The 17,518-nt window shown below is 42.9% G+C and overlaps 1 protein-coding gene across 1 annotated transcript in view; it reads left to right on the forward strand.

Moving 5' to 3' along the window:
* The window catches only part of LOC101739780 (kinesin-like protein Klp98A), a 50,491-nt gene that overhangs the window by 25,351 nt on the left and 7,622 nt on the right, over nucleotides 1-17,518 (forward strand). The window contains exons 14-24 of the mRNA XM_012690022.4: nucleotides 591-764; nucleotides 4,230-4,349; nucleotides 5,264-5,383; nucleotides 9,138-9,306; nucleotides 10,799-10,937; nucleotides 11,158-11,380; nucleotides 11,911-12,001; nucleotides 12,869-13,020; nucleotides 13,749-13,960; nucleotides 15,147-15,315; nucleotides 15,961-16,003. Coding sequence (XP_012545476.2) covers nucleotides 591-764; nucleotides 4,230-4,349; nucleotides 5,264-5,383; nucleotides 9,138-9,306; nucleotides 10,799-10,937; nucleotides 11,158-11,380; nucleotides 11,911-12,001; nucleotides 12,869-13,020; nucleotides 13,749-13,960; nucleotides 15,147-15,315; nucleotides 15,961-16,003 — 1,612 coding nt within the window. The remainder of the gene's footprint in view (nucleotides 1-590; nucleotides 765-4,229; nucleotides 4,350-5,263; nucleotides 5,384-9,137; nucleotides 9,307-10,798; nucleotides 10,938-11,157; nucleotides 11,381-11,910; nucleotides 12,002-12,868; nucleotides 13,021-13,748; nucleotides 13,961-15,146; nucleotides 15,316-15,960; nucleotides 16,004-17,518) is intronic.

Below are 17,518 nucleotides of genomic sequence, written 5' to 3' on the forward strand. Positions count from 1 at the left end.
CATTTTGACGTTCGTATTAATATCGAGGAACAGGGAACAAAACAGATTAACTAAAATAAATAATATATAGGTAAATCTCTGTAACGCATATATTTATCAACAAAATCAGTAATGTTTTTTTTTGTGTGGTTGACTCAGAATAGAACTTTTTTGTTTGTGTAAGTATTTGTTTTACTTTTTTATAGATTAACATTCGATCTTTAAGTTCGTTTAACTCTCTGCCTACCACGTAGGTCACCGGTGCCCTACGTGGCGCACTGAAGCAATTATGTCGATTTCTCTCTCCGATCTTCTTACTAAGGCGCCGGAATATCTAGTAGACTCTGGGAAAGATGAATCCGAAGATACCGAAGATGAATGAAGACCTAAATGACTAAAACATAGAATAACAAACAAAAAAAGGCAAAGTTAAACAACTTAAGCGTTTAAAAACAGCAATCGATATTATTACTTCAGTGCGCCGCGTAGGGCACCGGTGACCTACATGGATCGAAGGGTTAATTTTTACTCACCAATTTTCAATAATGATAATAAAAGTGAGAAATGACGCAGACTGTGCCTACCTATGTTGACCGTCGACCGTCCGGTAGGAACGCGAGGCGATGGAGAAGGAATACGCGGCGGCCTGCAGGAGACTGTCCGGGGACTGGAGGGCGCTGGAGCGGGGCTGGACCAACCGCAGGAGGGCGCTGCGCTGCAGGCAGAGGGAGCTGGCGGCCAGGACGCAGAGACTCAGGGGGCTCAGCGACACTCATCAGGGATGTGTGAGTATCATTTCTTAAACTATTAACTCACATGTACACATTTGTATCTGTGTTTTCTTAAGCTATTGATCCGGAGCAACTCCTGGGAAGGTTTCTGTCATAGTACCATCAAGGTACGACAGGGGAAGCGCAAGTAGAGTCAACAAATTAATGTGTTACACACAATCCAAAACAGTCACTGCACATCGGGTTTTAATACTAATTAATAATAAATAAAATAAATTAATTCGTATGTCTTAATTTAGGTTATAGTTTTATGATCTTACCCTCATTTCGGACTGTAGAGTTAAAGTAATAATAAAGGTCGTGAAGAATCGTAAAAAACTCGGATCAATGAACTCACCGTCGCCGATCCACATTCGCTAATTTAACAGGCAGTGTTTCAGTTATCATACAGCAGTAGTAACTAACTGTAATCATACAAGAGAAAGAGAAAGAGAGAGAGAAAGAGAGGAGAGAGAGAGAGAGAGAGAAAATATACTTTATTGCAACATTCAAACATTCTTCATTTAGTCTCAGGCTAGCCGATGATCTCACGGAAAAATGATAAAAAACCTATGATTATGTGGAACTCGAAACGTTCTTTGAGATAAGTCTCGATATAGGGGTAAAAGAGAGCACAGTATATAGTAAAGAAAAGACATAAGTATTACGGCATAGGCGAATTGGTAATCACTTGAGCTTAGCCCGCAATTTAGATACGCGATCGTATTTCCGTAAACCAAATATGAATTTTATGAAGTAATTAATGTATATATGTCGTATCAAATTAAGAAAGCGTAGAGATATGGAGATAAATACGAAATTTAAAAAAAATTCAACCTTCCCTAGTGACGTTGAAAATAAATTCTTCAAATGACATTAAAACTTTTTCTGCTAACTGTACCGTTGTCAGTTTTTCATACTTTTTTGCAATGATTAATGATAACCAAAGTTAATTTCGCTTCCTACACAAGTGTAAATTATTATAATTACACTTCATGTTGCTTTATTATTTCAAAAGTACCCGAACTAATGTGTCTCGATCACTTCTCATATTAAATCGATTTATTTTTATTTTTAATCATGATAAGTTATACTGGCGACTTCGGAAGCTAGAAACTGGAAAGTACAGTTTTAAATATAGGTCACCGGCATAAGTTGCGATATAGGCTTCATGTCTCTGAGCTTTAGTATCAACTTAATACTAGATGAGCGTTGAGTTCAGTCCAAGAATAGCAATAAAAAAAATCCACTTCAAATTTATTTTGTGTCTGCACTATATAGTCTTTAATAGTTAAAAGTGTTTTGAAATAAAATGAGTGAATTAGAATCGAATATAGAAATCGAATTTTATTACTAGTAGTAGGACGTCTTGTGCGTCCGCACGGGTATGTATGTACCACCACCCTGCCTATTTTTGCCGTGAAGCAGTAATACGTTTCGATTTGAATGGTGGGGCAGCCGTTGTAACTATACTGAGACCTTAGAACTCACATCTCAAGGTGGGTGGCGGCATTTACGTTGAATATGTCTATGGGCTCCGGTAACCACTTTACACCAGGTGGGCTGTGAGCTCATACACCCATCTGTGCAATAAAAAAAAATTAAAAAGGGAATTCGAGAACCATTAGTTCTTGTATACATTTGCGACACACACTGTTCGACTGTTTTTATTGTTGTCTCGTTTCACACGCACTCGCGACACTTTCATTTTCGTTCGCGTTACGATCGCACGTACCTACATGTAGTAATGCTACTTATAATAAACTGGTTAGAGTTCATAATTACTTTAATGAGTGAGTAGTGTTGAGTTTGAAGTGAGTTGCGAAATTCAGCAAATATATTGAATTATTAAATGATTTAATTGAATGGTTAATAAGTGTGATTCAGGTTAGTTCTGTTTGTTGATATTTGAGTGTTTTATGTTACATTGTTCTTCTTTAATCTGTTACATTGAAGTCGTAAAGCTACTCCTCAAAGTGGGATCTTGCAGTGCGTCTAAAGCAAGCAAGACTTAGCCACCAATACGTGCCCACTGAATGCCTTCTGTGCTTAGTGCGAGCTTTTTAACGTTCTCGATAGCGTAAAAGTTAACTCAAATTTGTATGGAGTTGGAAAGTTTGCTAACGTCTTTTTTTATTGCTTAGATGGGTGGACGAGCTCACAGCCCACCTGGTGTTGAGTGGTTACCGGAGCCCATAGACATCTATAACGTAAATGCCGCCAGCCACCTTGAGATACAAGTTCTAAGGTCTCAAGTATAGTTACAACGGCTGCCCTCACCCTTCAAACCGAAACGCATTACTGCTTCACGGCCGAAATAGGCGGGGTGGTGGTACCTACACGGGCAGACTTACAAGACGTCTTACCACCAATAATTACGCAAATAATTTATGGAATAACATCGTCTAATAAAAATCTAAACGCGTGATGTATAAATTTGCGTTATTGGTGGTGGTAGGACGTATTTATGCCGGCATCAGTCAATACCGCCATCTTGATCGTTTCTAGCGCGAAGCACTCACGTGTTCCTGTTTGACCCGGTAACCGTACTCGTCAAACTCGGCAAAGAGGTCGACGTACAACCTAACCTAAACATCAGCCCGTTGAGTTTCTCGCCGGATCTTCTCAGCGGGTCGCCATTCCGATCCGGTAGTAGATTCATTCGTAAAGCGGCTACTCTTGAGCTGCTAGATCTCCTTTGGAGACGCTCGGGTAGCTGTTAGCAAATGCCACTCCCCTGGCTGAGCCCTTTCTCGCCCACCTGTCCTGGTAAAACTGGAAACGCCTCCGGGCCATCAGTAATCACTCAAACATAAAAAAGTGTTCCTGTTTGAAGGTTCGGACAGCAGTTAATAAATGTAAATTTTCGTATTTCAATTTTCTCGGTGCTATCATGTTATCTTTTTCGTAATGTGTTACCTGAGCTTTGTGAGTCAGTTACAAGACTCCTAGAATACACCGTGCTTTGGTTTTATGATATACATTTAAAAAACACACGCTTCGGTTCGCCTATTCGATTTATGTTTGGACACTCGTAGTATTTGTCGATCTATTCTCGTGAATACCTAGATTATCTATACTAATATATAAACCTACAGTGGTTTATACGGATGTTCCGTTATAACTACTGAACCATGCATCCGATTGACTTGAAACTTGGTATCCATGTAGAAAATAAGTGTACTTGATGGACAGGCTAATATTTATATGAGTGTTGAACTCCCTAATAATAATGACAATAAATAATGTTAATTTTAAATGCCCAGCGAAGCGGGCGAGTACGGCTAGTATTTTATAATTTTACGTAATGTAATAAATTTCATTAGTTTGCAATACGCTTTGGAAAAGTAATTAATAACTTGTTGGCCTTATCAAACGTATTACGTAAGAAATTCAGAACTCCTTCCGCCATTTTGTTTTTTTTTGCGTATCCCATTTCCCGCCATATTTTATTTTTCGTTGCAATTCCACCGCGCTTAGGTGGAGACCGAGGAATCGCGCATGCTGGAACTCAGATCGAGGATCGAAAACAAGAGGATAGAGTTGGAGGACTACGCCAAGAATATCATCAGGGAATTAGTGGAGAGCGGCAAAATCGAGGTAGGCTTTCGGTCCTATGCTTTCTGGTGGAGGAGCAGGCTAATAATGTTTCCTATATTAATTGTGTGACTTTTCAAGGTACGATTGGAATTGATTTTGTTTTACGAAGAGCAGAAGGAATCGTTGTTTATATAACTCGTAATTATTTTAATGGGGTACAGATTTGGCCTGCGTACACACCGCCATCTGTCGCAAAATGCCCTTATATTTCACAGTTTGATGAAGGCTTTAGCTTTTTTTTTCGCTTGCTTGCTTGCTTTTATTTTTAGTTATCAACAAACAAAGCTATGTCCTTATATCCGTAAAGTATGTCAGTATTTTCGAACTTTTAAATTTCGAAATTTTAAACATATAGAACCAACGAGATGCTCATAAAGTTCATTTTTGTACGTTTTGTTTTTTCAGTACGGTTTCAGTCAGTAGTGTGATGTGTGTGTGTTTAGTCAAAGAAAAATAGTTCTAAAATCTAAAGTTAATCTAAAGTTCTATCTAAAATATTATAAAGATGAAATAAATAATAGTTTAATGACGAGCTTTGATCGAGAGGTCAAAGTCACTGTAGTAAAAGAGTAAGGGTATAATATATGTAAAATAAATAAGATTCAATGTAAAAAAACATTATTTTTTTGTGTTAAAGAAAAAAAATATAGATCTGTTTAAATCTTCAATAAGCATATTTGAGTGAATTGCATCTGATGTTAAGTGGTTCTCGTTCACCCATTCAAGCTATAAAAAAACCGTACAGGTCGTCAATACCTAATACCTATAGCGAAACGGCGCAAATAGTCGGTATTCCGACGTTCCGCATTTAATACGCATTAAAAGAGAGTCGATCTATCGATGGTACGCGCTCACGTGGTAAAAAATATCCGATGTTGCGAATACTCTAAAAGTCGTTCGTTTGGTTTGTTCAGAGTTCAACGCCAAGTCCGGACAGTCCCGCATCGGAGACCAGCACAGAGAGCCTGATGCACCTGCTGCGTCAGTGCGAGCCCGACACCGCGACCAGCATCAAGGACACCGTCGACCGGCATGTGAGTCGCCTCGTTTACATACGAGTTTACATACACTTACAGTTTCGTAAGTCGTCGTGGTCTAACGGATAAGACGTCCGGTGCATTCGTGTTGAGCGATGCACCGGTGTTCGAATCTCACGTGGGTACCAATATTTCTAATAAAATACGTACTCAACAAATGTTCACGATTGACTTCCACGGTGAAGGAATAACATCGTGTAATAAAAATGAAACCCGAAAAATTATAATTTGCGTAAAATTACTGGTGGTAGGACCTCTTGTGAGTCCGCGCGAGTAGGTACCACCACCCTGCCTATTTCTGCCGTGAAGCACTAATGCTTTTCGGTTTGAAAGGTGGGGCAGCCGTTGTAGCTTGGGTAGTTCGTGCCTTGTAATCAGGTGCAGAGTCCTGCTGGAAAGTCCACGGTATATTTTTAAAAAGGTTTGCTGTGAGCTTTTACAACATGATACAATACTGGCCTCTAATACTGGACACCAATACTGGACACACATACTGGGCACCAGTACTGGAAACCAATACTGAAAACCAGTACTGGGCTCTAAAACTGGACACCAGTACTGGCCTCTAATACTAGACACCAGTACTGGCCTCTAATACTGGACACCAATACTGGACACCAGTCCTGACCTCTAATACTAGACACCAGTACTGGACAAAAGTACTGGACACCAGTACTGGCCTCTAATACTGGACACCAGTACTAGCCTCTAATACTAGTCACCAGTACTGGACACCAGTACTGGCCTCTAATACTAGTCACCAGTACTGGACACCAGTACTGGACGCCAATACTGGACACCAGCACTGGCCTCTAATACTGGACACCAGTACTGGAACTCTAATACTGGACAACCATACTGGCCTCTAATACTGGACACCAATACTGGACACCAGTACTGGCCTCTAATACTGGACACCAGTACTGGAACTCTAATACTGGACAACCATACTGGACACCAATACTGGACACCGGTATTGGCCTCTAATACTGGACAACCATACTGGCCTCTAATACTGGACACCAATACTGGACACCAGTACTGGCCTCTAATACTGGACACCAGTACTGGAACTCTAATACTGGACAACCATACTGGACACCAATACTGGACACCGGTATTGGCCTCTAATACTGGACACCAGTACTGGAACTCTAATACTGGACAACCATACTGGACACCAGTACTGGACACCAATACTGGACACCGGTATTGGCCTCTAATACTGGACACCAGTACTGGACACCAGTACTGGCCTCTAATACTAGTCACCAGTACTGGGCTCTAATACTGGAAACCAGTACTGGCCTCTAATACTAGTCACCAGTACTGCACACCAATACTGGACACCGGTATTGGCCTCTAATACTGGACACCAATACTGTACACCAATACTGGACACCAGTACTGGCCCCTAATACTGGACACCAGTACTGGCCTCTAATACTAGTCACCAGTACTGGACACCAGTACTGGCCCCTAATACTGGACACCAGTACTGGCCTCTAATACTAGTCACCAGTACTGGACACCAGTACTGGACGCCAATACTGGCCTATAATACTGGACACCAATACTGGACACCGGTATTGGCCTCTAATACTGGACACCAGTACTGGAACTCTAATACAGGACATCCATACTGGACACCAGTACTGGACACCAATACTGGACACCGGTATTGGCCTCTAATACTGGACACCAATACTGGCCTATAATACTGGACACCAATACTGGACACCGGTATTGGCCTCTAATACTGGACACCAGTACTGGCCTATAATACTGGACACCAATACTGGACACCGGTATTGGCCTCTAATACTGGACACCAGTACTGGAACTCTAATACTAGTCACCAGTACTGGAACTCTAATACTGGACAACCATACTGGACACCAATACTGGACACCGGTATTGGCCTCTAATACTGGACACCAGTACTGGAACTCTAATACTGGACAACCATACTGGACACCAGTACTGGACACCAATACTGGACACCGGTATTGGCCTCTAATACTGTACACCAATACTGGACACCAGTACTGGACGCCAATACTGGCCTATAATACTGGACACCAATACTGGACACCAGTACTGGCCTCTAATACTGGACACCAGTACTGGAACTCTAATACTGGACAACCATACTGGACACCAATACTGGACACCGGTATTGGCCTCTAATACTGGACACCAGTACTGGAACTCTAATACTGGACAACCATACTGGACACCAGTACTGGACACCGGTATTGGCCTCTAATACTGGACACCAGTACTGGAACTCTAATACTGGACAACCATACTGGACACCAGTACTGGACACCAATACTGGACACCGGTATTGGCCTCTAATACTGTACACCAATACTGGACACCAGTACTGGCCTCTAATACTAGTCACCAGTACTGCACACCCATACTGGACATCAATACTGGCCTCTAATACTGGACACCAGTACTGGCCTCTAATACTGGACACCAGTACTGGCCTCTAATACTGGACTCCAGTACTGGCCTTTAATACTAGTCACCAGTACTGGACGCCAATACTGGCCTCTAATACTGGACACCAGAACTGGACACCAATACTGGACACCGGTATTGGCCTCTAATACTGGACACCAGTGCTGGCCTCTAATACTAGTCACCAGTACTGGACACCAGTACTGGCCCCTAATACTGGACACCAGTACTGGCCTCTAATACTAGTCACCAGTACTGGACACCAGTACTGGACGCCAATACTGGCCTATAATACTGGACACCAATACTGGACACCAGTACTGGCCTCTAATACTGGACACCAGTACTGGAACTCTAATACTGGACAACCATACTGGACACCAATACTGGACACCGGTATTGGCCTCTAATACTGGACACCAGTACTGGAACTCTAATACTGGACAACCATACTGGACACCAATACTGGACACCGGTGTTGGCCTCTAATACTGGACACCAATACTGTACACCAATACTGGACACCAGTACTGGCCTCTAATACTAGTCACCAGTACTGCACACCCATACTGGACATCAATACTGGCCTCTAATACTGGACACCAGTACTGGCCTCTAATACTGGCCTTTAATACTAGTCACCTGTACTGGACGCCAATACTGGCCTCTAATACTGGACACCAATACTGGACACCAGTACTGGCCTCTAATACTGGACACCAATACTGGACACCAGTACTGGGCTCTAATACTAGTCACCAGTACTGGACGCCAATACTGGCCTCTAATACTGGACACCAATACTGGACACCAGTACTGGCCTCTAATACTGGTCACCAGTACTGCACACCCATACTGGACATCAATACTGGCCTCTAATACTGGACACCAGTACTGGCCTCTAATACTGGACACCAGTACTGGCCTTTAATACTAGTCACCAGTACTGGACGCCAATACTGGCCTCTAATACTGGACACCAATACTGGACACCAGTACTGGCCTCTAATACTGGACACCAATACTGGACACCAGTACTGGGCTCTAATACTAGTCACCAGTACTGAACCCCAGTACTGGATACCAATATGGCACAAGTATTTGAGACCTTAGAACTTATATCTCAAGGTGGGTGGCGCATTTACGTTGTATATATATGTATTTGGGCCCCAGTAACCACTTAGCACCACTTAGCACCTTAGCACTTAGCAGTGGGCTGTGAGCTCGTCCACCCATCTAAGCAATAAAAAAAAAACACAAATGATATGTTGGTGTGCAGAAGAGAGAGCTGGTGGAGCTGGAGGAGGAGCTGCAGAGCCGGGTGCGGTCGGTGTCGAACCAGCGCGTGAAGGTGGAACGGCTGCAGGCCGAGCTGGCGCTGCTGGCCGTGCAGGAGCTGGGCCTGCGCCGCGCGCTCGCCGCCGACCTCACGCCCGCCGCGCCCACAGGTGCGCAACACTCGACACGTCGGATGTCACCTACGAATCTATTGGGAAATACATGAAGTCAGCGTTGGAACGGTACTTCGATAAGGCTATGCGTCATGATAATCGCCTTATCGTTCCCGCCGCTGACTACTCCCCGAATCCTGATCATGCAGGAGCCAGTCACCGTCGACGCCCTAGACACGTCCTTACGGATTCATAAGATCCAATAACCTTTGCATTAGACGCCTACAGCTCTAACACTAGGAGCAGGCTTAGGCACCCCGGTAACCGTACTCGTCGAACTCGACAAAGAGGTCAAAGTACAACCTAACCCATGCATCAGCCCGCTGAGTTTCTCGCCGGATCTTCTCAGCGGGTCGTGATTCCGATCCGGTAGTAGATTCATTCGCGAAGCAATTGCTCTGAGTTGTTAGGTCTCCTTCGGAGGCGCTCGGGCAGTTGTTAGCAAATCCCACCCCTCCTGGCTGAGCCTTTGCTCGCCCACCTGCACTGGTGAAACTGGAAAGGCCTTCGGGCCACCAGTAATCTTTCAATCATAATTGCGGCCCACAAACGACCCTAAAAGCAGTTGCGATATCGAGACACTGGTGGACTAAATCGTACCCTAAATCACCTCGTGTACAGGCAAATAGTAACCCGATTTTTATTGTTTACCCTAAACTCTAAAATCGCTTCGAGCAAGCTCACGATTTAGCGACGATTATTGTCGTCTATATCGCCACTGATTTTAGGGTCGCGTGTAGGCCGCATAAGTTTGCGGTCGCGAAACCCGAAGGAATTACAATAGCCGTGTGCTTAGGGCGAGTTTTTTAACGTTCTCGAAAGCGTTTTTTTTAAATCTAAGCTGATGGTCTTGAGCGACCAGCCAGCGAGTAGCCTTAACTAGTAGGTGAGCTCACGGGGCTCAAACCTGACGACTTTGCTAACACGAACCCTAGCAAGAGCAGTTCTTCGCAAAATCTACCACCGGACGGAAAAGCGACCCACTGAAGGATTCGGCGAGAAACTCAGTGGGCTGTGTATGTGGGTTAGTTTACTAGTCAAGCTCTTAGTTGCAAGCGACGTGTTCGACAAGGACGGTGACCGGTGCTTGGGGTACCTAAAAGCTCCATTAGCGGATCGGGGGAAACGAAATGACGTGTTGAGAGCGACGTCGACTGTTTACCATTCGGTCCGCAGGATCGGGAATGTAGTTACCGGCGGCTAGCGTAAAAACTAACTAAAATTTGTATGCAATTGGAACAGCGCCCCTAGCGGCTAACGTAGATAAACTCTCCAACTCCATACAAATTTGAGTTAACTTTTACGTTATCGAGAACGTTAAAAAACTCGTACTAAGCACACTGGAGATGTGCTTGTTGTGAGTTCGAGACGGCCGGTCCTGACTGTCGCGCCTGGGACATGGGGGACATCCGCTCTACAATATAAATGAGATTTAAACCTCTTTGTGTTGAGCTCTCGTCTGATCTTCATATGCTTTGTTTTCGTGCAGAAGGTGACAGTCAAGCGTCGCCCACGGAAGGAGTGAAGCGCAGCAAGTCCGAGCTGGTGCTGCGCAGGACTCCTCGCGAGGAGGTGCTCGACCCACTCTCCGCTGATGAACGAGATGAATTCCGGGACAAAAGAATCAAGTAAGCACGAAAATCCGGATAGGTTTTTATTGTATTTTTTTTTATGGCAGGCCTGAATGGCACTAAGAATGGCAATTGAACTTACAGCTCATTCGAAGTTAACAAGTTACCGGACGCTATAGATAATTTTTTGATAATTGTATAGGCCCTAACACCAATATTCAAAAAAAAAATTATTATACAACTACTTTAGATACTAATCAAAAAGTCTTCCGTGCAGCCTCAGTCTGAGTCTAGATCCTCTGGCGTGTCCCGACTCGCTGAACGCGGAGGAGTACCAGACCGCGAGCTCCACCACCCCGAAGTCATTCCCCCCGGAGAGCCCGCCCCCCCGCAGCTCCCCGCAGAGCTCGCCCCCCCGCGGCCCCCCGCAGCCGAACTTCCGGCTGGGCCCCGTGCCCGACGACAGCGACGATATGTCCAGCACTGAAGACTATCACAAGGTAAACTAATCTATATATTAATACGTGAAGCAAAAACTTTGTATCCCTTTTTACGAAAATTGCGCGGACGGAGGAGTATGAAAATCTGCACACTTAAAGAGTATATAGAGAAGAAGTGCACAATGCTAATATTTTTTTTAAATAATGCATAAAAAATACATTAAATCAATAAAGAAAACATTACACACACTACCATGTATTTGACGCACACACGCATGCATGCTATTTATTGTCAAACTTTTGTTCTGGACGTCTGTGGTTAAATTGCGAATAGATTAAATATTGTTTGTCATTATTAATATTTTTCTAAAGTGTAGTCTTGGCGAAATCTGTGATTAAAGAAGTATAATAATCATTGACAAGAGAATCATAATAGTGTATAAACTTATAATTTCAATTAATTATAGTCTAATTTCGACTACTGCGGGACCACTAGTAATCCTAAATGCGTCTAGAATCTAAAATGTGTTCTCAAAAATACCTTTACTAGAGAGTCGTTTTAATAACCGATTGTGGTGTCGTTTCCGCAGCCCAGGATAGTGGAGGGCCAGTCGTCAAGCTCCATGGACAGGTCGCCGGAAGAGAGACACCAGAGAGCAAAATACAGAAGAAAGATCACTGGTAAGAAACTGTGTTCACATAGTCATTGAAACCAAGCAATTGTTGTTTTTATTAGTATGTGCTTAGTATGAGGCAAGTTTTAATATCAATTTTCGCAAGTATCATTGACTATGGCATTGTCGTTACTAACTGCTAACCGTGACCGGCTGTGATAACATGCAATAGACTAAACTTTGAGAATCAATGAATGGCTGACCTCGTAATGAGGTAAATATAAATATCGGTAAATATCGATAAATATCGGTGGACAAATCATGGTGCATTTTTTATTTATTTATTACCCCTGTAGGTTAGGTAGACGAGCGTACGGCCCACCTGATGGTGAGTGGTTACCCTCGCCCGTGGACTTCAACAAGGCCAGCGGTGAGTCAAACCGCTGCCTACCGTTAACTTAGTACGGCACTCTTGACAGTTAATGTCCAAGAGCTCAGATAAGTTCTTTTCACAACGAAATAACCCAAGTACCAGTTTGGCAAAAATCTTTCAAAGAACTTTCAAACAATAACATTCCTCATGGAATGGTATTGCACGAAAGACAGAACCAAAGATGATTCGTCAAGGGCTGACTACCGAGTTTCCCGTCGGATCTTTATCGTGGGTCGCGTTTCCGATCCCCTGGTAGATTCTGCGAAGCACTGCTCTTGGTAGGGTTCGTGTTAGCAATTCTCTCAGATTTGAGCCCTGTGAGCTCGCCCACGCCTTAACTGAAGCTGGTATTACCTCGCGAGGCTACTATGATAGGTTGACAAAACATTTATCAAGTGGTCCAGTCTTTGAGTGTTTTAAAAGGAAATTAAATACCGGTTTTTTTGTATCTTGCAACACAGCAGCACACAGACATTTTAGTTTTATATGGTCCCATCGCAGGCGACAGTAAGTCGGGGCGCCGACAAGTGACCGAGGCAGAAGCACTGCGCGCGATGCAGAGGCTGTGCTCTCGGATAGCTTCACAGAAGATGCTCGTCATCTCTTCACTGGAGAACGACTGCTCGAAGGAGGAACTAAACAGGCAGATTGCGGTAAGGGACTCGAGGGGGGGGAGGCACAGGTTCTACAAATCAATTCATTAAAAATTGAAGGCTTGTGGAGAGTACTTAACGGTAGGTAATTTTCCTAATGAAATACGTACTCAACAAATGTTCACGATTGACTTCCACGGTGAAGGAATAACATCGTGTAATAAAAATAAAACCCGCAAAATTATAATTTGCGTAATTACTGGCGGTAGAACCTCTTGTGAGTCCGCACGGGTAAGTACCACCACCCTGCCTATTTCTGCCGTGAAGCAGTAATGCGTTTTGGTTTGAAGGGCGGGGCAGCCGTTGTAACTATACTGAAACCTTAGAACTTATATCTCAAGATGGGTGGCGCATTTCCGTTGTAGATGTCTATGGTCTCCAGTAACCACTTAAAATCAGGTGGGCTGTGAGCTCGTCCATCAATCTAAGCAATAAAAAAAAATTGAACAACGCCCTGTATAAGCCCTTTTTGAAAAAAGCATTAAGGATAAGGTTACGCAAATTATAATTTTGCGGGTTTGATTTTTATTACACGATGTTATTCCTTCACCGTGGAAGTCAATCGTGAACATTTGTTGAGTACGTATTTCATTAGAAAAATTGGTACCCGCCTGCGGGATTCGAACACCGGTGCATCGCTACATACGAATGCACCGGACGTTTTATCCTTTAGGCCACGACGACTTCCAATATAAAAATGTAATAGCTTAATTTCTATTTGAACTAAGGTTCTCCAAGAGCTTCAAAAGAAATACGTCAGGCTGGAGATGGCGCTGCAGTATTCGTTCTTCGACAGCCCGCAGAACAGGAGGTCGATGATGGTCACTCCGATACAGGAAACTCCCTCCCTCACCCTCTCCGAGAGCGACATGCAGGTCGCTACGGACGACCCCGGCGCCGAGAACGGGAACGGAGTCCTCACCGACCCTCTGCTCAACAGGTCTGCGTTGTGTGTCCGTTTGAAACTTACATAGTCACCGTAGAAAAATAATCTATGACTTTTTTTTGTTTAATATAACAATAGATGCGGGTTGCCAACGAAAAGTAAATTGAAAACCCCCAAACTGGAAGTTTGAATTTCATACATTTCATTTTAGAGCACAGTATTGAATTATGACGTCATACTTCATTAATATGGTCATAATAAAGATACGGCAGCGATGCTCGTATTATGTTACAGTAGTCCAAATTAATTTCATTATTCATTGCGTCTTAGGGGCTCTTAAAAACTCGCTTAAACCCATTCAGTATCTCCTACCTTTCTTTATAAAATGTATAAGTTGACTGTTAATTAGATTGTGTTTTGTTAATGATCGTGAATGGTGTGGAAATAATCCCATCCGTTTTTGGGTTTGCGCGCTTTTAGATATATGAAAGTTAAACACAAAAGCTTAACAGGTTAAGGACCGGAGCGGTCCCTGTGGGTGGATACCATTACTTTGCCAAAACAAAATTAGCGGTCCCTTGAGACCGCCCCAACTCACCTGCCTAGAATACCCTTGACCGCAAGTTTTCTATTGAATATGTAAGAAACGCGGACCCCATGGCTCATCTAGCCTAGTAGCTATAACATATTAAAGGGGAACTTTTCGACAATATAAATGTATAGACAAAAAACAAAGTAGGAATAGCATATTTGAGTTATTCTGTATCCATATCGACGCTTGAAAGGCCAACGTGACTAAGCGACAATCACTGCTTTGTACATAAATGATAGGCAATAACCATATTCGATGCGCAAAAAATATATATTTCTAGGTCTATTAAAATCATTTCAATCCTACAGCTAGATTCGTTAAAATAATTAAAAGATTCAGGTATTTCAACTTTAAATTAGTCTACTGTAAAGTTCACGCATTCTCGCTTAGTCACGTGTGCCTTTCAAGCGTCGCTATGCATCTAATTACTTTTGGCAAAAATCGCAAAAAAAGTCTCGGTCCTTGACCTGTTAATAGCTATAAGCAGATATAGGCATAGACCCCGCTGACTTAGAGTTCAACGTACTGCTGAGCCTTTGCTCGCCCACCTGTCCTGATGAAACTGGAAAGGCCTCCAGGCCACCAGTAATCATTCAATCATAAAAAAAGGTTTAGCGTGTGCATTATCCAACACCGCGTCACCATTAGGCTGAAGGAGCAGGAGCTGGAGGCGTCGGACAACGTGTCGACGTCCAACGACGAGCTGCCCGCGGAGCAGCCGGACGCGTGGGACGACCCGCTGCGCCGCGCGCTGGAGCCCGACGCGCCCGCACGCAACGGAGCCGTCGCGCCCACGCTCGTGCATCTACCGCTCGAGGTCAGTCGCCAAGAAACTAACCACATCTTAGAAGTTAAACTTCTTTGAAGGTTTCCTATTGGAAATGTTATAGAAAAAGAAACAGATAATAACTACCTCTCTCTACCCTCAGAGAAGTTGCACTTCTGCTATTAGCGAGCTTTTTTTCCCTTAGATGTGTGGATGAGCTCGCAGCCCACCTGGTGCTAAGTGGTTCATGGAGCCCATATACATCTTAGTCAGTGTCTCAGTACAGTTACAACGACTGCCCCAACAAACTGCCTTCAAACCCAAACGCATTAGTGCTTCACAGCGGAAATAGGCAGGGTGGTGGTACCTACCCGTGCGAACTCACAAGAGGTCCTACCACCAGTAAAATAAGTAATCTTCGATGTTAAATTTCTTTGAAGGTTTCTCGTTGGAAATGTTATAGAAAAAGAAACGGATAAGAACTACCTCTTTCTACCGGCAGAGAAGTTGCACTTCCGTCAGTAGCAAGCTAGCGATATTACACATTATTGTTTATGTTATTGTTGACATGACCACACATGGCACCGCGCTAGAACGAACAGGTTGATGAAGCCATAAACTACTGTCTAGTTAAACAACTTGATCTGAACGTTCCACATTAGTTTTTCTATTTCAAACTCTAATTCGTTGTTGCAGGAATCAACAGACAACGGAGGTCTGACTCACCCCATAGATTTTAGTAAGTTTTAGAATTAAAATTTCATTTCTCAGGCAGCAATGGAACCGTAACAAATGTCAGGGCAACGCTTCTAATACCGATAAGATAACTTCGTCATATATGTGAACATTAATGTTATCGTAGCAACGTTAAGTCAGACGACGCGGTGACAGCCGTGTGCTTAGTGCTAGTTTTTTAACGTTCTCGATAGCGTAAAAGTTAACTCAAATTTGAATGCAGTTGGAACAGCGCCCCTAGCGGCAAACGTAGGCAACTTAGGCACTATATGTGTGTGGGTGTGTGTGCATTTGTATGTATATGTATATATGAGTCGTCTATTATCAAAGGTGGCAATCTGTGCATTTGGACAAAAACTTTTTATTGATATGTCAATACAGATTGATTTGAATATAATCGTCTCCTTCAAAGAATACGGTTCAAAACCTGCATTAAATAAAGGTTAATAGTTAACCTGTTATTTATCTAAGATGTCGTTCAGAAGAGTTTTGTGACTGCCAATAGAATACAAAGTCAATAATTAGTTTTTCTGATTTACCAATAATTGTCCAAAAGGCACATTGCCGGCTTTGATAATAGTCGACTCATATATTATTTTGTATCTTGTAATTTTTTTTTTTTTTTTTTTTATTGCTTAGATGAACGGACGAGCTCACAGCCCACCTGGTGTTAAGTGGTTACTGGAGCCCATAGACATCTACAACGTAAATGCGCCACCCACCTCGAGATATAAGTTCTAAGGTCTCAGTATAGTTACAACGGCTACCCCACCCTTCGAACCGAAACGCATTACTGCTTCACGGCGGAAATAGGCGGGGTGGTGGTACCTACCCGCGCGGACTCACAAGAGGTCCTACCACCAGTGATTACGCAAATTATAATTTTGCGGGTTTGGTTTTTATTACACGATGTTATTCCTTCACCGTGGAAGTCAATCGTGAACATTTGTTGAGTACGTATTTCATTAGAAAAATTACATACAATAATATGTATATATTATTGTATGTAATGTTTACTGTATGCACTAGGTATATATTCCTAATTCTTCTTTCCTTCTGCGGGCCTACTGGAAGAGATTTCAACATGAAATAAGTAGTGCCCTTGTACTCTGTATCCTTATTGTCGTGTTTCTTCTAACAGCTGTGTGTACAAAATATCTATATATATAAAAATGAATTGCTGCTCGTTAGTCTCGCTAAAACTCGAGAACGGTTGGACCGATTTGGCTAATTTTGGTCTTGAATTATTTGTGGAAGTCCAGAGAAGGTTTAAAAGGTAGATAAATATGAAAATGCTCGGAATTAAATAAAAATAACAGTTTTGTTTTTCCATTGATGCGTCCCCGTCGGACGGATTCCTTATGTTTGTTTTAAGTTTATTAGTTTATACAAAAGTTTAGGTATTTTATTTATCGATTGAGGCACTACGAAGTCTGCCGGGTGAGCTAGTATTAAATAAAACTACAGGTCCCGCAGTAGTCGAAATTCGACTATAATTAATTTGAATTGTAAGTTTGTA

Source organism: Bombyx mori, chromosome 25 (genome assembly GCF_030269925.1).
Source record: "Bombyx mori chromosome 25, ASM3026992v2".
Classification (NCBI taxonomy): Eukaryota; Metazoa; Arthropoda; class Insecta; order Lepidoptera; family Bombycidae; genus Bombyx; species Bombyx mori.